At 30.9% G+C, this 24,122-nt stretch overlaps 1 protein-coding gene across 2 annotated transcripts in view; it reads left to right on the top strand.

Annotated features, from left to right (window-relative positions):
- LOC143065179 (secretin receptor-like) overlaps positions 1 to 24,122 on the top strand; it is a 114,170-nt gene that overhangs the window by 60,662 nt on the left and 29,386 nt on the right. The window contains exon 2 of one of the 2 annotated variants that reach the window (XM_076238594.1): positions 20,105 to 20,207. In XM_076238594.1, the coding sequence (XP_076094709.1) occupies positions 20,105 to 20,207 (103 nt within the window). Of the gene's footprint in view, positions 1 to 19,207; positions 20,072 to 20,104; positions 20,208 to 24,122 lie in introns of those variants that run through there. The other variant, XM_076238595.1, reaches the window with a different exon arrangement.

Below are 24,122 nucleotides of genomic sequence, written 5' to 3' on the forward strand. Positions count from 1 at the left end.
AAAATAAAAGGCAAATAAAAACGAAGTTGAGGAGAATTGAGGACCAAAAATTCCTAAAGGTTTTGCCAAATACAGCTAAGGTAATCTAATTCTGAGGTAGATTATTACACTATATACGTCATCGTGTATGAGGTTATCTACACTATGTGTTGTGCCTAAACCAAATGAAGTTATCTACAGCATGTGTTGTGCCTAAACCAAATGAGGTTATCTACACCATGTGTTGTGCCTAAACTAAATGAGGTTATCTACATCATGTGTTGTGCCTATGCCTAAACCAAATGAGGTTATCTACACCATGTGTTGTGCCTAAACCAAATGAGGTTACCTACACCATGTGTTGTGCCTAAACCAAATGAGGTTATCTACATCATGTGTTGTGCCTATGCCTAAACCAAATGAGGTTATCTACACCATGTGTTGTGCCTAAACCAAATGAGGTTACCTACACCATGTGTTGTGCCTAAACCAAATGAGGTTATCTACACCATCTGTTGTCCATTTTTTGTTTTCTTATAGATTAGTTTTAGTCTATAGATATAAGAAAATATGTTTGTAAGTCTAAGTAGTCGAATATTGCTGGTCAGGCCTCATTAGTTGTAATGTTTTTGAAAATGATAAACGTTTCAATACAGAGAATACATGTTGATGAATGCTATGGATCATTTGAATCATGTAAAAGACATTATATTATTTAAATTTTGCAAGCTTAAGACTATTTTATTTTAGAAGCATATGTTGTTAAATAAGTTAAATTTTTTCTTCGTGTCTGAGGAGGTCAAGTTATTTCTCGAAAGATCTGATTCAACCTGAACACTGACATAATAATGTCTAATTAAGTAGAACGATTAACATGTTCAAATACAACTGGTATGCAGTTAACATGCAGTAAGATATAATACATAATGTAATGCTATTTATTATCGTATTAAAAACTTAAATAACTAATTAACAGTCATGTAGAAAGAAGCACCAAATATTTAAGGTATCAGTAAATACTAGGCACTTTCTAAATCTCAGGTTTCAAATCTCTTTTTGAATTAAACTTCATCAGTAACTTTGATTACAGATTAAACCAAAAGAGAAGGTATGATTATTCCAGTTAGTTAACCCTCTAAAACCAAACAATGATTTTAAATAAGTCAAATGAAGTTCTTTAGATGTTCATATGACAAACGAAAAGGTCTAAGTATTTGTATATATTTTTTATATTTTTTCTTGCATATTTAGTTTAGTTCTCTACGATAAGCACCTTCTGCAATACAATAAAAATTGACAACATCCTCAGGATAAGATACTTCATATATACACATTTTGTTGAAATAGCCAAGAACTGCCACACAAATAGATATTTGTTTCAAAAGAAGCTGTTCAAATATTTATTTCCTGTAAGATTTAGACTCATATATATAATTCAAAACAATGTTTTTAAGTGCAATTTAATTTTATTTAAAAATGTCCAGTTTAAATCTCATCTCTAATTTTAGGAGGCGAAAAGATTACCTTTTTTTGCAATTTCTTTTCCACACAAATGGTTGTAATTATACCCTTTGTATTCCTATATAAACAATGTTTACAAAGCACATGATACACATGTTTCAATGACATTTAAGATAATTTGTGGTAGTCCAGTCTGGACAGTTGTTAATTAACATGGATATATACTATAAAATAAAAACCTATATGTAGGTATAGCATTGCACGACGGAAATATAAATTTGACTTGGTGCCGGTCAGACTGACATATATGTAATTGAAATATGGACATTGTTTGTGTTGATCGATCGATAAATTACGACATACCTCCGCGTGTGCCAATTCTTCTTTTTGTGGATACAAATTTTCGATAATTGTTATATATGTATCAATACGAAATAGAATTGGTTCTAGTTCTGACTTTTTGCAAATAGAATTTGCTCATTATTCTTTTATCAGTCATCGTCCGATATTCACATCAATCCCGAAAGTTTTTGATAACAGACAAAAATTAACTCCAACTTTGAATCTTCCGATTTAACACAGACAAGAGAGTAACTTTAAATTGTATATAACTAAGACATAGTAGAAACTATCATAGACTACGCGTAATAGGGTCATATGATTAAAGGATTTGCTCAACTTTTACCTGTTTTCATACCATTCTTGAAAAACTTGTTTTTAAATACTTACGATTTGTTAGAAATACATTTCTTTAGCTGTATTTGGCAAAACCTTTTTGGGTTTTTGAACTCAATTCTGTTCAACTTCGTTCGAAAATGTTGCTTTTTCAACTTTTTTATGATTTTTTTGTTACCATTAAGAGTTTTCCGTACATTATCTTAAACCCGGTATCTATGATGAGTGTATTATCTTTCTAATGAAAAAAATGGTACTTTCATATCTGATTAACATGTAACATCCCTGTAGTATTTGCTCTGCACGTTAGACTGCCATCAATCAAACAAACAGATAAGTTAAGATAGGGTATGAACTTTTAAGCATTGCCAATAATTTAAAATCAACAGTTAAATCTTACTGATAACAGTTTTAGCTAAACAAAATCTGCATTATTTTTTTTCTACTGAATATTCCGTATTTGGTATAATTTCACTAACAAACACATAAACACTATGTACTTTTTCATCTATGACTTATAATTATCTTTGTTCGTTTGGGACGGACGCAGCTGTCAAAAACCTTTCCGGTTTGTATCGAATTACGAACATTAACACGGAAGAGATCAAAACCCTCCCATTTTTCTATCTTCTTTCATCGTTAAACTTTCCAGAACCAAACTGTTGCACGAATAATACGTGTCCTTTTTATTTCTCATTGATCATGGAATTACTTTTGGTTTGTCATTTTGTTTGTAATTGAATTAATTAAGAAAATAAAAGTCTAAGAGAAGGAACCGGATAAATGAACATACCAATGACAGACGAAGCTTCCTAGTTTAATTCCATTTAGGCTCGCTATAGCTATAGCAACTATCAATGTTCGAAACATGAAGCAATATTTGTTTTATTTATCAATTTTTTTTACAACGTCATGTGTACCAAAATATATTATTTTCTGGTAAAAAAAAAGAACTATACTTTTACAACCATTTTTTTGTCAGAATATGGTCCTGAACTCTTTATTGCACCCACTTTCCCAACTTAAACATCAAATATCGGATCAACGCCTGAAAGCCAGGTAAAAACCATGTTAGAAAAAAAATGTAATTTAAGGGTACACATGTACGAAATAAAATTAGCAAAATGTGTCAGCGACCGCCAAGACATGACAATACGAGTTCATGCTACATTCCTTCCTTAATGTTATTTTAATTTTTGACAACTACAAATTAAGAAAACATGTGTTCATTCTCTGATGGATCATAGTAATGTTTCTCTAAAGAAAACTTGTATTACAACCTTAATTGATGTAGGTAGACAATGTATATGTTTTAATCCGTAATAACAAATTCCCTGTACGTGTTCTTGATACTATATCCTTTACGCTCAAATAAAAAACAAAAATATCCAAATATATAATTACACGTGAGGAAAATTATTATTAAAATTGACATCAGAAAGAATAGCTGCTGCCATCTAAAAGACCCCCTTTCCACGTCTCAAATATCTTACTGTTGGCTATCTTATCCTCAACATTAGTTGTATTATCAATCTGTTATTTATACAGCGTTAACCTTTTTCTGTTTTGAAGAATTATGCAAACTTAATTATTTATCTATACCTTTATTCCAGCTGAAAAAAGGTAATAAGGTTAAATAACCGAGACTGGATTGCAGAATTGATCAATATCATCACACGTCGTTGGACATTTGATGCAACTGTCGTACAAGTGAGAGGTTTAGCGAGATAAAACCTGGTTCAATATACCATTTTCTGCATATAATGGCTTTACCAAGTCAGGAATATGACAGTTGTTTGATGTGTTTCAGCTTTTGATTTTGCTATTTGATAACGGACTTTTTGTTTTGAATTTTACTCGTAGTTCAGTAATTTTGAGATTTTACTTTTTAATGCTAATTCAATCTGCAACAAATGCAACCAATTTAATTTAAATCCAATACATTACGATTTCCAAAAGAAAATCAACGTATTAGAATAAGATATAAGTCGAAACTGTACTGCAGTATGTATTGAATCAATCAATTGCATAACTGTTGAAATAATTAAAAAGTTGATATAAGTGATACTTCATAGTAATAGCTGCACATAAATAAAAAAACTTATTTTACATAAAGTCAACCATACGTATGTCAATGGCTTCTGTATACATTTTTTACATCAGCAAGTTTGTGGGTATTGTTGCAAATGTATTATAAGTGTTTTTAAACAAAATAATGCATCTTCACTCCATAAATCTTGAGTGACTTTGTGTAAGGATATACAATACATAAATATCTTAATACGACGTTTATGCCATTGACACCAAAGTGAGTGATTTGAGTGCAAGGTTTTTATTTATAGATTTCACATTGCTCACCAACAGAAAGTCGTTATTTTGTTATCATTTATGACATAAATTACTGCGCATTACATTGATATTGAAAAAAATAGGGAAAACCCTAGAACAATAATAGCGGTGATACCTTGTAAATGTGTGTATTTTATGGTAAGCAAGGCATAAACATGAGTTTCTATAACAGGGACATAATAATCACCCACGATTTATTAACTGTGTACTTGTTATTTATTTGTTACAAGCAACAAATATTTTGTACCTGCATACAGTTATTTTCATTTTAATCATAAATAACAATGCATAGTTCTTTAGATAGAATCCCGACTATTGATTATACCGAGTCCGATATTTTATTTGAACATTTTTCAACTTTCGGGTTTATATATATATATATATATCTGAAACTTGACTGTAAGCAAATGGCTGGTTAATTTAGCTTGAGTCTAGTTGAATATCGGATGCCGTGCGAACCTGGTTCTCTATATATTTCATCATGTGTATTCAAATACAAATATTTGTTAGCCAACAATAAAATTATGTTAGTGAACAAAAACACTAAAAGAGTTCAGACAAAACAGTCAATATTTCTGTGATGTATGTTTACACAGTTTTTGGCTGCTTGATCCCAAGTATGGTCAGATTCACCTAGTATGTCTATTTAGGTTCCTAACACAATTTTGTCAATATAACGGAACTACAAACAATAGAAATATTTCCTACGACTGGGAGGTTTAGCTAGCTACTAAAACAGGTTTAACCCACAATTTTTTTTCTTAAAATGCCTGCACCAAGTCAGAAATATGACAGTTGTTGATCATTTGCTCTATTGATCAATAGCGTTTGACTTTCAGATTTTAGGCTCTTCCCTTCGTCTTGGAGTTATAATTATTGATTAGGCTATTTATTGTAGGTACTTCTAGATCGTAAAGCATTTTAAAGACAATAGTCAGTATAATCTAATCTTGGCTTTCAAATATATGTCTTTTATCATTTTTAGTGAAGGTTAATGCAGAAAAGTACTTTCTTTGCATGGCATTTATAAAGAGTGTTAAATATGTTTTAAATACTTGATAGATAGTCCCTCTGTTATGCAAATGATAAAACAGATATAGGTTATATGTATATACCAAAGAGGGCAACCGATGGTTATAGATTTCATATTTTAGATTTTAGAAAAATTTCTACTTTGCATGTTATGTATTATTCAACTTGAATCGGAATTCTTCTTTCAAGTAATTTCATGAAGATTTTACGAAATAACTTTTTACTGAAATCGAATAATCGGTGTAGAAACTAATACATATAAATTCCCAAAATTAAACAGACTTTTTTGAAGGCTTCTAACCTTGACACCAATTACAACTACTGTTATAAAGAAATCGACAGACTAATATAAAAATAAAACAGTATATATTTTGCACTATCTAATACCGTACATACCTAAGGTGACGTCAAATTCCATCTATTTAGGTCCGATCAATGCATCGCAATTAATTTGGACAAATTGGATTAAACCAAGTAGAAATAAATTCAATGGTAAAGTAATATCATATTCAGGCTATATGATATGTTCATGGATAAAAAGTTTACAATAATCTCGGACCTAGTATAATTTTTGGTGGGTATGACTTAAACTCCGTTTATTGGGGGATATCTGGAGTACAGTGTTAATATTGATCAAACCCAGATGTCCCAGTTTTTCATTCTAACAAAAACATATGTACAAATACAAGAATCAGTTTACTTGTATTTCTTTTCTTGAAGTTATATAAAATGAAACGTCATTCGATCATGTTTGTAATATAAAGTTGTCCCTGAAATAGATGCATATATCGAAAGAAATTCAATGTCAGATCATGCCTTACATTGGCATACAACCTTGAATAGCATACGAGACAGTACTTTTAATTGGAATATTAAACTTCTACAAGATTAAAAACGTTTGTCTTTGCTATATAAAACATGGATGATTATGAAAAACAAATGCATGTCTGTTGATACTATACTTTAGATACTTTGACACGCTTCATATATAAAATTTGACCTCAAAATGTAAAGACTTAAATTATGAAGAATCTCTGAAAAATACATTGTTTTGGCAAAACAAAACTTTCTCAAAAAAGTGTCAAATGCAGTAAATACGGTCAATATTTTGCTTTCAAATGAAAACACAAAAAAAATATATAAGACATACTGGTTTTAGGAAAATCATGCAGCATCTGTCTTCAGAGATCCAATAGATGACTAACACCTGTCTGATTTACGTGGTAATTGTTTTACATTTCTCGAATAACAACAGTTTGTGTTGCTAAATCACATTTGTTTAAATCACGTGATAAAGGAGTAAGTCTTGACTATTTATTTTGAATCCCAACAAATATTGCATCACCACTTATTTAAGAGGAAATCCTAAACAGACAATTATGTTTTGATATGTTTCTTTTGAACTGAAACCAAGAATAAAGAGTACTGTAATGAATACCAAAACTACAGATTAACAACAATCAAACACCCTTTAGTATAGTATCTATAAAAGGTTCTGGCATTACTAAAATGTGAATACATTTCAAAAAGAAAATTCCAAAGTCTTTTTTGTGATTAAAATAATACATTGAAAACAAATAATGCAATCAACAACAAATCAGTTTCAAATAATATAAGGATTTTAACTTGAGACACATAAAGAATGTGGCAGGAAAAACATGTTTGTAAGAACTTAACCTTGGAATAATGATGAAACAGCATGACATAAGGGCAATGACAAAAGGCTCATCAGATAGGCATGAAGCCCCTAAAAAAGCAAAGTAAAAGAGAAAACAATAGCCGATTAAGTACTTATGTAAGAGTTTTTGGGTTTCTGAAAGCGGGAACAAGGTCAGTTTCAACTAATGAATAAGCAATGCTACCAAAACTTTAATATCAATTCGTGCACATCTAATGGAATTAGCGTAAAAACGTAATAAATAGTATGAGAAAATTAACATGCAACTCAAATACGTTAGTTTTGATAGGATGCAAGACCATAAGTAATCATAACTGTATGACAAATCCTATGTAGTTATATTTCAAAAGTAGAAATAATTTTGTTTGTACCGTTTGAAAGCAATCCAAAGATCTAACTAAAGTTTTGAATTAATAGCCCTAAAGAATAACTTTATTCAAAGGATCAATAAATTTAATTGCTTAGTCTGCCAAATCCTATTAGTATAAAATCTCTTTGCACATCACTAATATCTAATTCATTAGCAATCAAAACTGGGCTTATTAGTATTGCGAAATCATCCTCTCTAAGGAGGCAGCTAATCAGAGGTGGATATTAAAACAATCGTCTTAGAATATATCACAATCCTTCTCATGCAACAATGGTAGAAAATATGTGAATGCTCTTTTGTGTACATAAGTATTCCTCATGTTATCTTAAATACAGATTTGTTGTAAGTCTATTTTTTTTTCTATTCGTATGTTAGGGTGAAGATCATTAATCACATAGATCATTCATAAGGTTTTTATTTTAAAGCAATAAAATGTACACGATTCATTTGTTTAACAGTTTGATTTGGAAGAAATAGCGACATAGATAGATAATACAATTAAATATCTCATTACTAACACATTTCTTTATTAATATTCTTGTAATTTCTTTTAAAATGCACCAAATAAAATTATTACAAACCTGATCTTGAATTATATCAAATGTTTTTTTTTTATAAATTTACCTGTGACGTCACGTTTGTAGCGTTGATCCAGTCGTGTGACAGACATCTCGTGGATTTGTTGTGCTGTATTCTGTGGTAAGCATGTCGAAATGTACTATCGTATTGTTTATTTGTGTATTTCTCTGTCCAGAATGGTCTTGCATTTTTTGTACTGTATTCCTGTCATGGCATGTTGTCCTTTAAGTGGTATATCTAACATTGCCATAAAAGCGCCAGATTTGGCTAGCTACAAAACAAGATCCAATCCACCATTGTTTTTTAAATGTCTTGTGCCAAGTCAGGAAAATGGCAGTTTTTATCATATAGTTCGTTTCTGTGTGTATTGCATTGTCGTTTGTTTTTGTTGCACTTCAGAGCTTCTGGTGTTTCGTTGTTTTCCTTTTATGGTTTGTGTGTTTCCCTTGGTTTTAGTTTTTAACCCGGATTTGTTTTATCTCAATCGATTTATGACTTTTGTCTTTATTAAGAGAATTAATTTCTGGTTATAAAGTATCTTATTATCTGTTTTTAGTAGAAAGGAAAACATCATATCGTAAAAAAAATCTTTTCCAATAAATTATTCTCTGGATTTTTTCTTTGATAAATTTATAACCTTTTTCATTTTTTTTTTATTAAATAGTTCGAATTCCTATCGGAACCAACTGGAATCCTTATCTACCGAGTTGATAAAAAAATGTCACGAATTGGACTTCATGTAGATGGTGTTCAAAACGATCGATTATCCTTTAGCATTCCGCTATATAGATGATTAAAATGTTGGTCAACATACTGCTCGCATTTGTCTTATTCAACGGGATATAAAAGATACCAAAGATATCTTAATATCTTGACTAACATCTAAAATACGACAATGATGGTCTTTTAAAAACTATTTTTTTTTTAATTTTTCTCAAGTATTAAAGTATTTATACATCTTTGCCTTTCAAATGATTTCTCGGCGCACCAAATGTATCAAGAATTTGATATTTAACATAGATTTAATCATACTGAATGCATCATTGTTCCAGATTTAATATTTGATGTTTTTTTTTCTGTTTATTCGAATAGCAGTTTAATGTTGATTTCATAATTTTTAATATTCTTTTTATCTAATACAAAACGGCAAATCCAACATAGCTTTTGCTTTTAGTTTTAAATACAACCTTGTTACTGCTAAAATTGATGTCGTAATCGAGTTACTTGGTTATGTTGTCGATAGGCGTCGTTTTACAATGTATTTTGTGTCCGGAAAGATGTAATTATTGTCAGATATATTTTTCAGTTAACGAGGCAGTCTGACGTCAAAGAAAACCATGCTTTATAAGTTTTTGTTGTTTGATATAAAGATCATATGATTTCATCTAAAATTAAATGATTTTTTTATATTATTTTATTATTATATGTTTTTTAGGAACGATTATTGATACAACCGTATTTGGCACAATTTTTTTTGGAATTTTGGGTCCTCAATGCTCTTTAACTTTATAACTATTTTGATCTGAGAGCGTCATTGACGAGTCTTAGGAGACGAAACGCGCGTCTGGTGTATTAAATTATGATCCTGGTACCTTCGATAACTATTGACTTTTTCCTTATACTTCAACTGTAATATGCATAATAATTTTATATCAAATGATTGCATTTCCTCCTAGGAGATCATTATTAGAATACACCCTTCGCATACTAAGTGATACTCTTTTATTTTGACAGTCACCCTCAAATTGTAAGCTACCGACTCAAGTTGGTGCAGCACATTTTCATCTACTGCTAATGCAAATGAATGTGAGCTCTATGGCATACGTGCACAACTGATTTTATTTCTTTTATAGCAGTTAACACTATAGTTCACTTAGCTATAAACAACTAGTAGTGAGAATAAAACAAAGGACAACAAAGACATAATGTTGTGTCTGGAGTACTAGTATTCACATATGTAGGTCGACTGTCAACGGTTTAAATGCATAATTCTCATATCATAAATAGTTTTCAAAGGATTGAAGGGTTTGACTCTTTTTTTTACCTCCATGTTTCTTTTTTCTTAATCAGACGGATTTTTTTCATTTTTATTTTTCTGTATCCGCTACTCAACATCAAAACTCATGGACCAGTTCAAACGTAGGCAGTTCACTTGGTCTATGTGTTTTTTTTTTTTTTTTTTATGAACTGAAGTCCTTTTAAGAGTTGAATCATATTTTCATAATCTTTTGATAAATTCTAATTAGTGATTTAAAGCACGTTCAATTTAAATATTTTGTGATTTTCAATGTCTAAAACACAAAATAACTATTATTTTGGGAACTTTTTTTTTTCATCGTATATCTAAATAAAGGCAACAGTAGTATACCGCTGTTCAAAACTCATAAATCTATGAACAAAAAACAAAATCGGGGCAACAAACTTAAACTGAGGGAAACGCATTAAATATCAGAGGAGAACAACGACACAACATTAAAATGTAACACACACAGCAACGGACCAAGCACCAGACAACATCCGATGAAAATAACCAATATAACATCAAAACCAAATACATGAATTTGGGATAGAAAAGTACCGTGACACGTCTTATAGTAATGTGAATTCACACTCAAAAATAGGAGAAAACAAACGACACAACGGAAACACAACGTAAAAATGTTACACACACAGAAACGAACTGTGATACAACAATGGCCATTTTCCTGACTTGGTACAGGACATAAATTGAGAATGGAAATGGGGAATGTGCCAAAGAGACAACAACCCGTCCATAGAACAGACAACAGCAGAAGGTCACCAACAGGTCTTCAATGCAACGAGAAATTCTCGCACCCGGAGCCGTCCTTCAGCTGGCCCCTAAATAAGTATTTACTGGTTCAGTGATAATGAACGCCATACTAAACTTTATTGTACACAAGAAACTAAAAGTTAAAATAATACAAGACTAACAATGGCCAGAGGCTCCTGACTTGGACAGGCGCAAAAATGCGGCGGGGTTAAACATGTTTGTGAGATCTCTACCCCCCCCCCCCCCCTATACCTCTAGCCAATGTAGAAAAGTAAACGCATAACAATACGCACATTAAAATTCAGTTCAAGAGAAGTCCGAGTCTGATGTCAGAAAATGTAACCAAAGAAAATAAACAAAATGACAATAATACATAAATAACATCAGACTACTAGCAGTTAACTGACATGCCATCTCCGAACCTCAATTAAACTGATTGAAAATTATGTCTTCATCATATGAATATCAGGCGCAATCCTCCCTGTGAGGGGTTTAGTACCATACCATCATAACATATATGAGAAGAACATAACCTGTGTCATGCCAACAACTGGTTTATTAATAATAAATGTGTTTAGTTCCGATGCAAAGACCCTATAAGTGAATCAATATTAACGCCAAAATATGCAATCTTAAATGACCTGACATCAGTATCGTAACTATATTCCTTCTTAATAAGTCTATTTAAAGGTTTTGTAAGCTTCTGAGGTGAATACTGACATTTTTGTGCTTTATAAAGTAAAAACACAAAAATACTGAACTCCGAGGAAAATTCAAAAAGGAAAATCAAAAATCAAAAGGCAAAATCAAGAGTCCAAACACATCATACGAATGGATAACAACTGTCATATTCCTGACTTGGTACAGGCATTTTCTAATGTAGAAAATGGTGGATTGAACCTGGTTTTATAGCTAGCTAAACCTCTCACTTGTATGACAGTCGCATCAAATTCCATTACATTGTCAACGATGCATGAACAAAACAAACATACTCAAAGAGTAAATATGTCAAAAATAGGGGTACAACAGTCAATATTGTGTTATCATCTTAATATCACTACATAAACAACAAATGTAACAAAGAAGCACAAAAAGGCATACATCGAATTTAACATTCTCATTTTGCTTTTCTTATACGGCTGAATTTAACTATGTAAAGTCTACCCATAAATGAAAGGAGGTTTTCATTACTGGTGTAAAATTGCGCGTTTGAAATTTGCACAGGTAGACATAAAAATATTTCCGTAAAATATTGGATGTGAAATACCTGAACGTATAAGAAGTCTGCATGTTGAGCTATATTTACGAATGATGTCCTTATACCGATGATAAAATTTAGTAAATGTTTGACTAGTTTGTGATATCGAAAACCTTGGTGTAATAATTTTTCAGTAATGCACAAATTTCTCTCTTTAAAATCTAAAACATTGTTAAATACACGAGCGAAACGTACAAGTTTTGATATATAAACACCGTAAGATGGTGACAAGGAAACGTCACCATCTAAAAATGGATAATTAACGATAGGAAATGAGAAATCATCTCTTTTATCATAGATTTTAGTATTAAGCTTTCCGTTAATGATATATATCGAGATCAATCAAGATCGAGGAAAGGGCAGTGGTCATTGTTAGTATTAGCTTTATTTAAAGTAAATTCAACAGGATAAATTTCTTTAGTATACATACTGAAGTCGTCATTATTGAGAGCTATAATATCATCCAAATATCTAAAAGTATTATTAAATTTGTGTATCTGATGTTGTTTCGATAGGTCTTTGCTGATGTTTGTCATAAATTGTAACTCATAGCAATACAAAAACAGGTCCGCAATAAGTGGTGCACAGTTAGTCCCCATTGGAATCCCGATAACCTGACGATATACGGAATCTCCAAAGCGAACAAAAATGTTATCTAATAAATTCAAGGGCAGATATAGTATCAAGGCATGTCCAATTGACATAGTTTTTTTGTTTATTGCTACTAAAAAATGACCTAAAAGAGTTTGAACATATGTATTCACATTCTGACTTTTTAAATGCCCATTTAATTAGGTGTGTGAATTTTTTCTTAATGAGAATGTGAGGCAATGTGGTATATAGGGTAGAAAAATCAAAACTTTGAAAAGATTCAAAATCACCAATATAAGCATGCAATTTATCAAGTACTTCCAACGAGTTTTTGACACTCCAAAAATAATTAATTCCACTATTTTCGAAGGCCTTATTTGAACAATTTATTATCAGGTTTTTGATTGTACCAAGTGTCTTGGTAAGAAGAATAGATAATTTAGTAGTGGAACAATGGCTTGAAGACGAAATAAATCTATATTTGTAAGGCGTTTTGTGTAGTTTCGGAAGCCAATACATAGTTGGGACTTTCATTGTTTTTGGTTCTGCTTGTAAAGCGGTAGCTAAAAGTTTATGTTTGTTACAGATGTCGTTTTCTGAAAATGGAGTCAGTTGGAATGTTGGTGAATTGGTGATTTCTTTTTTTAGAACCTCAATGTAAAATTTACGTCAAACAATTATAATATTATTAGCAGCTTTCTTTTAGTTTATGTTTGATACGAGAAATAGGTTTATTGTGGTTATTGTTAAGAGTAAAATGTTCTTTAAAATGTTGAATACGTATATCAACAATGTTTATTACTAAATTAAAAAAGAGTCCAAAGATTTTTTGTCAGCTTTTTCCCGTTTTATCCATTTCAGACAGTAAGAGTGAGTCGTGGATGATATCACGACACTCATTCCAATTAATAGTTAAAGGGGGGCGATATTTGGGTCTTTTACTGAGTAATGATTTCAACTCTCGGTCATGAACGATGTTAAGATCTCCTGTTATAACATGGGAAATGGGTCCATAAATGTATTCGGATTTATTACATGAAGTAGGTGTATTTTCACTGATATTAACATCTTTACACAATTGATTATAATTAAACACAAATGTCAGGGGTAGATTTCTGCATTCATTAGAGTTTACATATCAATCAGGGACTTATTTAAAATTATTTACTATGTAACATATCAAGAACCATTTCCCGTGAGTACTAGTGATAAGATATAACGTTCTTATGTATCTTTACAATGAAATTACATACTTAATGTATCTATGGCCGCATTCACACTCCTCATGTGAAAAATAAATTGTGTTCACAAGTTGTATCGCTTATATTTTCGAAATAAATAGCAATCGATTAACTTTATTTAAATTATCGAAGCCTAAATGTGAACACAGCCTATGTTAGCAACCAATTGTGAAGAAAAATAATACTTTCAGTCTTCATATTATAAACCTTTGACATATGTTCATCTGATGTGTAATGCTTTGTGAAACGTAATGCGTCTCTTTGGTGTTTCTTTTTGGCCTTGGTTATGTCTGTTTTTCTTAGACTTATGAATGTTGATTGTATTTTATTATAACTTCTACCTTTTTTAAGAAAAGAAAGTAAGCATATCAAACTAGTTGGTGTTGGTGGACCGGGTACTTTTAAAGACAATAGTGTTTATTTTGGCTATATCATTTTGGAAATTCTTAAAATGTCATAATCGGGAGTGCTTTAGGTAGTATGTGAATAAAGTCGTTTAAAATGCTTATTTGAGCATTTTTCACAAGTGTAATACCGTCTCACAAAACCTGATGAAAATAATAAATGTATATTAGTAATATTGCAGATCAGTATCAAGCTGTTGCTAGGCAACATTGGAATCATAAAACCACTATATAATTTTGGAATATCTTATGGTGTTGGGTAACAATGGAATAATATAAACCACTAATACTATGAAATGATTAGTGTGTTGAGTAAAATTGGAATAATCTAAAAACACTATAAACAATTAGAGTAATGGGGCAACATTTAACTAATTTAAACCACTATAAAAATAACTAGTAGCGTTTTGGGAAACATCGGAATAATATTAAAGCACTGCAAAATAGCTGAGTTAGTGGGGCAACATTTTAATAATATCAACGCACTATAAAATAACTAATGTTGTGGAGTTACATTGCAATAATATAAAACAACTATATAATAACTAGTATTGTTAAGGGGCAATATTGGAAACATATAGAAAAGTGTTGTGGGCCAATGTTGGAATGATATAAAACCACTTCAAAACACTATTGTTGTTGGGAAATATTGGAATCATATTAACAACCACCGAGTTACATAGAGATAAATATAAAAAATCATCCAACTGTTTTATAACTTTAATACATTGATAGATTGTGCACCTGCATTATAAATATACATGAACAGGTGTTATCTGTTATCTTTGTAGTTTTATATTTTAGTAAAGTCTGTATCATACCTTTATCCTACTAAGACAGGGTAATGAACATTGGGACATTACTGTGACTTTCTAAAAGTCTGTTACTGTGTGACTTAACTGTAAAAAGCTAGTGCTTTGGCACGCAATGACCTTTATATAGTATTATATTCTAGATTATATTTTGAGTGAAAATGGTCATTACACTCAAACAGTGATATATTACACACATTGGCATGAGCATTGATTTCGTTAACATTGGTTTTTATTCATAATAACGATAATTTGATTTATGAAAAACGACTTATCTTGAAAATGGGAAATTAGTTACTGATCCTACTAGTTAAATGAGAGCCGAAGTACACAAAAATATAGATAAAGGGAACCAGTATCGTCGATGTAGGAAATTTCTGTAAATTCTTGTTAGTTTATTGCACACTATAACATTTCTCTATCATACACTCTGTTTACTTTTTATGATTTTCATTTCAAACTTTCTTTCTGCAGAAAGAAAAGCAAATTCGATATTTTACTTATTTTGAAGTTTGCATTGATAGTGAGGGTTGTTACACTAAATGCATATCTTGTCCACTGAGAATTATCTCTTCATTCAAAAGTTTGATTGAATCTTCCATTAGGTCAGTTATCACATTTTCTGTTTTTATTCAAATTGTAGCCTGTTAATTATTGATTTTAGCACCACTTTTATATTTGTTTAATGTGAAATTTCTTTCTGCTTTTTTGTATATTGTCTCCATGTTAAACTTTGTCTTCTGATATTTTTTTTTCTTCAAAAGTTGGCTCCATTTTATTACGTTATCATTGGATATTGTTATGATTTAAACGTCTTTTACATTTTTCAATGATTTGGCGACTCGGTTGCAATGTTTGTATACTACACAAATTAAACTTTATCTTTAGACATTTTTATTTAAATAGACTACGAATTGTAGATCAGAGTTCTGAACAAAGAGTCTTTGGTTTAAAAAAAACAGTTGTTGGCATGACACGGGTTATGTTCTTCTCATATATGTTATGATGGTATGATACTAAATCCCAAACGGGAAGGATTGGGCCTGAGTCAGTTAGCTGCGAGTATTCTGTTGTTATTTATGTATTATTGTCATTTTGTTTATTTTCTTTGGTTACATGTTCTGACATCGGACTTCTCTTGAACTGAATTTTAATGTGCGTATTGTTATGCGTTTACTTTTCTACATTGACTAGAGGTATAGGGGGAGGGTTGGGTTCTCATAAACATGTTTAACCCTGTCGCATTTTTGCGCCTGTCCCAAGTCAAGAGCCTCTGGTCTTTTTTAGTCTTGTATTATTTTTAATTTTAGTTTCTTGTGTGCAATTTGGAGTTTAGTATGGCGTTCATTATCACTGAACTAGTATATATATAGTTGTTTAGGGGCCAGCTGAACGACGCCTCCGGGTGTGGGAATTTCTCGCTGCATTGAAGACCTGTTGGGGACCTTCTGCTGTTGTCTGTTCTATGGTCGGGTTGTTGCCTCTTTGACACATTCCCCATTTCCATTCTCAATTTTATTTGGTTTAGGTGATTTATTATTTCAATGGCATTTACTTTGAATTGTTTGACAATTACTAGTACAAAAAAAACAGGAGTACGTCGTTTATAAGTCAGGAATATCCCAGTTGTTTGTCAAATAGTCCGTTTCTATGTTGGCAAATGTTTTTGTTGCAGATCAGTGTTTCTGTTGTTCCGTTGTTTTCCTTTCATAGTTGATGTGTTTTCTCTTAAAGTTGATGTGTTTTCTCTTAAAGTTGATGTGTTTTCTCTTAAAGTTGATGTGTTTTCTCTTAAAGTTGATGTGTTTCCCTCTTAAAGTTGATGTGTTTTCCTCTTAAAGTTGATGTGTTTCCCTCTTAAAGTTGATGTGTTTTCCTCTTAAAGTTGATGTGTTTTCTCTTAAAGTTGATGTGTTTTCCTATTAAAGTTGATGTGTTTTCCTCTTAAAGTTGATGTGTTTCCCTCTTATAGTTGATGTGTTTTCCTCTTAAAGTTGATGTGTTTCCCTCTTATAGTTGATGTGTTTTCTCTTAAAGTTGATGTGTTTCCCTCTTAAAGTTGATGTGTTTCCCTCTTATAGTTGATGTGTTTTCCTCTTAAAGTTGATGTGTTTTCTCTTAAAGTTGATGTGTTTTCCTATTAAAGTTGATGTGTTTTCCTCTTAAAGTTGATGTGTTTTCTCTTAAAGTTGATGTGTTTCCCTCTTATAGTTGATGTGTTTTCTCTTAAAGTTGATATGTTTCCCTCTTATAGTTGATGTGTTTCCCTCTTATAGTTGATGTGTTTTCTCTTAAAGTTGATGTGTTTCCCTCTTAAAGTTGGTGTGTTTTCCTCTTAAAGTTGATGTGTTTTCTCTTAAAGTTGATGTGTTTTCCTCTTAAAGTTGATAAGTTTTCCTCTTAAAGTTGATGTGTTTTCCTCTTATAGTTGATGTGTTTTCTCTTAAAGTTGATGTGTTTCCCTCTTAAAGTTGGTGTGTTTTCCTCTTAAAGTTGATGTGTTTTCTCTTAAAGTTGATGTGTTTTCCTCTTAAAGTTGATGTGTTTTCCTCTGATAGTTGATGTGTTTTCCTCTTAAAGTTGATGTGTTTTCTCTGAAAGTTGATGTGTTTCCCTCTTAAAGTTGATGTGTTTTCCTCTTAAAGTTGATGTGTTTTCCTCTTAAAGTTGATGTGTTTTCCTCTTATAGTTGATGTGTTTTCTCTTAAAGTTGATGTGTTTCCCTCTTAAAGTTGGTGTGTTTTCCTCTTAAAGTTGATGTGTTTTCTCTTAAAGTTGATGTGTTTTCCTCTTAAAGTTGATGTGTTTTCCTCTTATAGTTGATGTGTTTTCCTCTTAAAGTTGATGTGTTTTCTCTTAAAGTTGATGTGTTTCCCTCTTAAAGTTGATGTGTTTTCCTCTTAAAGTTGATGTGTTTCCCTCTTATAGTTGATGTGTTTTCCTCTTTAAGTTGATGTGTTTTCCTCTTATAGTTGATGTGTTTTCCTCTTAAAGTTGATGTGTTTTCTTTTGTAGTTGATGTGTTTTCCTCAGTTTTAGTTGGTAACCCGGGTTTTGTTTTGTTCTCTTTAATTGAAAATTAAACCTCTATTTAGTAGTTTGAGATCCTTGTAGAGTCTTATCTCATAACAGTCACTGCAAAAATGAAATTATCTCGTGCTATTTGTTGAGGTAATGTTGTCATTGTTATCGGCCAATAATATATTCTAATTTTGTAAACTATTAAAAGTTGCACTGTTCACGTACACACATTCATATTTTACAAAGAAGGGAGTGCGTTTGAAAGATAAAAGCAAAAATGTGTCCTATTTTTATTCATATTTATCTCAACTGTTCAACTAGGATGAAAAAGTTATCTTGTATCAACTGTCATTCATGTTATCATTTTGTGGTATGTGTTATTTAATCAATAGAAGAAATTTACCACTGGACTTTTATTATAATAATGGTAAAGGATAATATGATAAATTATATATCACTTTTTTTAATTCTTGACGATCATTTGTAAAAAAATATTGGTTATTATAGAGAATTACAGACATGAGGGAAGATTACAAATTACTCTAACCGAAAAGGAAGGTGGACGGATGACGCTTTTGTGTTTTTATATTGTTGTCAAATATAAGTTCTTTTCTCGATTCTTCCCGGAGGACCTATTGATATTGCGATCTCTTTTTCACTCGTCACTGCATTTATATCTCCTATTGAGAGTTGAGTGAAATGATTTTGATTCTTTATAGATAATTGTTGCATTCCTTCATTAACTTTTAAACTTGATTGATAGTTGAAAGGTTTTTTAAGTATTGGCATGATTATGAGAAAAAATATATTTCTTTAAATACCAGAGAACAGTTTTTGTTGGGTTATTTTGTAATATAAATTATTATGTAAACTGTTTTTATCGTATCGGTTTTCATGTAAGCATGGTGAAGCCGATGTAACTTGAGAAAGTCGATTTAAGAGAAAATATAAACCAACGAACGCTTACAACGAACTGAACGTTTTATGATTATTATTAACAATAATGAATATGTCAACACAAATAACATTCGATGTCCGAACGTAAATATCAGATATTGGTGATTTATGTGAAATGGACATATATATTACCGACATTCAATTAGACGTATGATACTCATGACAAATGAGTGTTAATGAAAATAATCTTCCATTCGGATTTAGATAATACAACAATCCATATAATTACCAAGTGTTGCATTTGCATGTCATAGTTTTTATGAAACAAGTGAATTCGACGTGGTCACGATATAAGTATTTTGTTACGTTTATAAAGAAATGTACATTTGTATGAAATAGATTGTATCCGGAAGTCGTCATATTAATTACAGAAATCGACATATAATTTATTTGTTTTAATTAATGAATGATGGAGTATTAACGTAGTGGCTATTTTAATTGGGGAATGATGGATTATTGGTGAAAATATGTAAACTATTATTATATATATTTAACAACATCTGGTACACAGTGGATAGGGCCCATTTTTACTTAAGTATGATCGTTATAGGAAAACAAACTTAAAGTAATTGGATACAGCACTTGATGTACTGACAAACGTTCTACATCTTCTTGCGATAAAATTCATGAATGGAAAATATTAAATATCAGAGACTGTTTTGAACAGCGTTTAAAAATATTTTAAAGAAAATTGAACAAACGTGCAAGTGGTCAAAATGACTATGTACAACTTTACAGACCTTGATGCTTGGCTTCATTATAAGGACTATGAAAAAACTTTCATAACAATCGAGGATCAAAAAGATGTCATTGTGAAAAAGAAATTAGAATGTTATGGACTTATTTTTACGGAACCACCGAGAACAAGCAATGGTAAGTTTCATTTTTTACTTTTGTGTTTTACAGGGGAGCGATCTTTTGATCAACAACGAGGAACAACAACGAAAGGTCCTGTTACTTGAAGAATTACAGTGTAATAAAAGTATGCAACAAGAGAAACAAACTGAAGGTAGCGTTACATTACATTTGCATAAATATATTGTCAACCCGAGGAGATCATTTCGATCATTTAGGGGATCACTGTTTTTGGAAGGAGTAATTAGAATAGGATCACATTTATTTCACTATTTGTTGTTGGAGGTATTTGGCATAGGGATACACATTTCATCATTCATTGTTGGGGGTATTTGGTAAAGATACATACATTTCACTAGTTCTTGTTAGAGATACATGTCACTATGTCTAAGTACAGGTATTTGGTATAAAGACATAAAGTTAACTATTTCATGTTTGGGTTGTTTGGCATACGGACAGACATTTCCTTATGTCCTGAAAGAGGTATTTGCCAAAGGGACATACATTTCACCATGTCTTGGTATATGTATTTATTCAGTACATGGACGAACATTTCTACCATATTTTAGTACAGGTATTTGGCAGTGAGACATACAATTCACCATTACTTGACAGATAAACAATTTATTATTTCTTGGTAAATGTATTTTACACACAATTTACAATTTCTTGTGGGGGTTATTTGACTAAGAGACAAACATTTCACCATTTCTTGTTAGAGGTATTTAGCATAGAATAATAAAATAACAGCACATTTAATGATGCATCAATTGACGGAACGAATCATTAATTTTATTTACCTATTGGTTAACATGGTTAACCTTTTTATTCCAGAATAACGATACAATACAGATTTACCTTATTTCATAATACGTATACAAAGAAAAGATGTGTAAATTGTAACTTGATATTTATTTTAAAAAGTGCATCCTTGAGTGCACTTAACTTCTCTACAATAAAAACTTGTTTTTATACTCGGAAAAAATCTTGTATAAATGTAAACTGAAGTAAACAAAACTTGTCGATTGTGAACAAACAAAACATAAACAAAAACATGCAAACAAGGCAAACGTGAACACATATTGTTAGAGAATGTATATTTTATATGTACATGTTAACGTTGTTTTATGTCTTCATGTACATGTCGATTGAATTACATGTTCTTTGCTATCAGCTATAAAAAAAAAATGTCGTCAAAATAAATTGATGTGTTTAAATGCATGAAATTTGTTGAACTTTAACATGAATGGACATAGGCGTTTAATTGTGTTTCAAACTTTAGCGCCTCGAATATTGCATGCTGTCTGTCACAGAAGGTTCGCTTCAATGATATGAAATACAATTGTTAACGTAGTATTGTACAAAGTTTCTTTTCTGCATTCGGCCAACACATGTACTGTTAATGTATTTTTCAAGTAATATTATTTGCAAAATGTACATGCATATTTATGATGAGACCTATCAAACTTTGAAAAGCTGTGTGAATTATGTGGAATAAGACGAAGGGTCTGAGTTACGTCCTTATTCCGAGTGAACATAGATACGTATTTATCATCTCACAAAACCAATCAAACTCTTTTATAATGGTCCAAGTTACTTCATTTCTATTTCCGTGTTTTCATGAGGAATTATTTTTTTTTTCGACAATTTACATCTTTTATAACATCTCTGGATTGGGATTAAATTGGCTAATAAATTAATGCATGAACATATTCAGATTTTTGACAATCTCTACATCTATTCAAAGAAAATATGGACCAATAACTCTATAAACTACTAACAAATTGATCTGACCTTTTGAATAATCAAGGGCAAAGAGGAAAATATAAACATGTCATCAGGCTTTCAGAAAATTTTAGAGCTCGTAGGTCGAGAAGAGATCCTGTCTGTTATAGATAACTTAAATTGAAAGGCTTGACTATAGATCATTCCATCTTCATCTAGTTGTAGATATAATTAAAACTTGCTGTTAGTATGTATCAATTAAGTTGAAAGATACATCTTTTTAAGTGGCACTTCTTCAATAAAAGAATTTCACGCAAATTTATATGTGCTAACCTTAATATATTCAAACCAGTGTTCGATAATCATACTAATTTTTATTTAAATTATGAATTGCTCTTGTTCATCATTTAATATGAAATGTATGTTTAAAGGAAATTAAAATCTTAAAAACAAAATAAGAAATATGACAGAGATAAATGAAACAAAACAGGATTAATGTTGGACATATATTGCATATACAAATTTTAACTTTTTAACCTTTCTATAAGTTTTCGTGAAGCTCTAATAGACATTGAAGCGTTTTACCAGTGAATTTTCCTGTATAAATATAATCTTTGACCCCATAAATTTGTTAAATGTGTTATTAAAATAATGTAGCAAGAGCGATTTCTTTTCACGTGAATTATGTTAATTGTTTTCTACGCATTTTATTTCATGCCTTTTTTATTTTCATAATTAATATTAAAGGTGTAGGGAACACTTCCAAAGTAACCCAGGTTTGCTTTCATCAGATACATGCATTAATAACCGAAACATATGGTATCAATTTGGAATTGACATTCTGCAACTGTAAAACAGGAAATCATAACGCAAATCAGAGGATGCATTATATCACTGTTGACCTCACAAGTACGATGTGTTAGCCATCAACGATCCATCTACTCAAAATTTAAGTATCTCTATTTATAATGCATTCGTATGTTGTGGTAGTGTACAAATGGGTTCTGTAAAAAAACAATGTAATAGTTAGTAAAAATTCATTAAATATCACAATTTTGATTTGGCAAATAACAATAAAAGACATTCCTAAATCATATGTTATTTCCTAATGAAATGCAACATCTATGGATACACGTGCTGTTCTCCGTTGCTCTCAATTGAAATTTAACTGCTATAAATTACAACGCTACCAATAAAACAAAAGAAAATAAACCTAAAAGTCTGATTTAACTCGTTATTCCAATACTCCTTTTAAGTACTTTTATAGGCATCGGTCATAAGCATAGTTACGCCTGTAAACAAAGTATGATTTTATGTACGCTACCATCCTCTTATGATATAGCAAATAATCTAATTCGATGTTTAGACATGATATATATGTAGAAGTTCTGTCCTAAAAAAAAACAGTAATATCTTTTCAAAAAATCACCTGATCGAAGCCAAGTCAAAAAATTTAATTAACCTATTGACCTTACGGTATAAGTTACAAACATGATTTCCAGGAATCTAATTAGTTATGATGGGCAATAATTTTGATGATAGCTGGAGTCAATTTTTTTGTAATCTTTTCAACCGAATCACAACTTCTATTAATCTTGATAATTTTTCTGTATTTCACTGAAACAACTCAATATTTCCACCTGTTTTAATTAAAAGTGATCATTTCTATTCTTCGACGAAATATGAATGCGAGCATGTCATTTTTAAGTGATGGCATTTTTATTGTAGTACTGGGGGTAAATAGCACTTTCCAAAGATATTTTTCTTAGTTTGTCATATTTAATCATTTTTATGATGTATTATAACAACAAACACTTTAGACGACCACAAAAAATTTCCTCCGTATAATAGTATATAGCGAATAAAGGGCAAAAACGGGTAAAAACAAAGGTATTTATTTCAGTGTGATTACTTCAGAATAAGTCTATGGATCTCTACAAAATTGTACCATACAAGAAGGAAGATAAGGATTGATTAAAGTGGGGCTGGGCCCTAACCGTTCAGGAATTAGGGCCAAAAACAATACCTTAATTATTGGTATATATACCTATAACAATGGGAATTAATCGAAAGACTTGAGTTCTCTAAGGTCTTTTATATGCTGAATCTAACCATGTATTTATATTTTGGACCCCGTTTTTATATTGGTCCTTTGTCAGGTCCAATGAGTCAAAAACTATACTTTTTTTTAAGTTCATCAAAATTGAATTAGTGGGGTTCTTTGATATGCCGAATCTAACTGTGAATTTAGATTCTTAAATCAATACCCGTTTTCAAATTGGTTAACATTAAAGTCCAAAAAGTCTTAAGTTATTTATCTTAATTTTATTGTAGCAAAAAAAAA

The sequence above is a fragment of the Mytilus galloprovincialis genome, chromosome 2 (genome assembly GCF_965363235.1).
Source record: "Mytilus galloprovincialis chromosome 2, xbMytGall1.hap1.1, whole genome shotgun sequence".
NCBI lineage: Eukaryota > Metazoa > Mollusca > Bivalvia > Mytilida > Mytilidae > Mytilus > Mytilus galloprovincialis.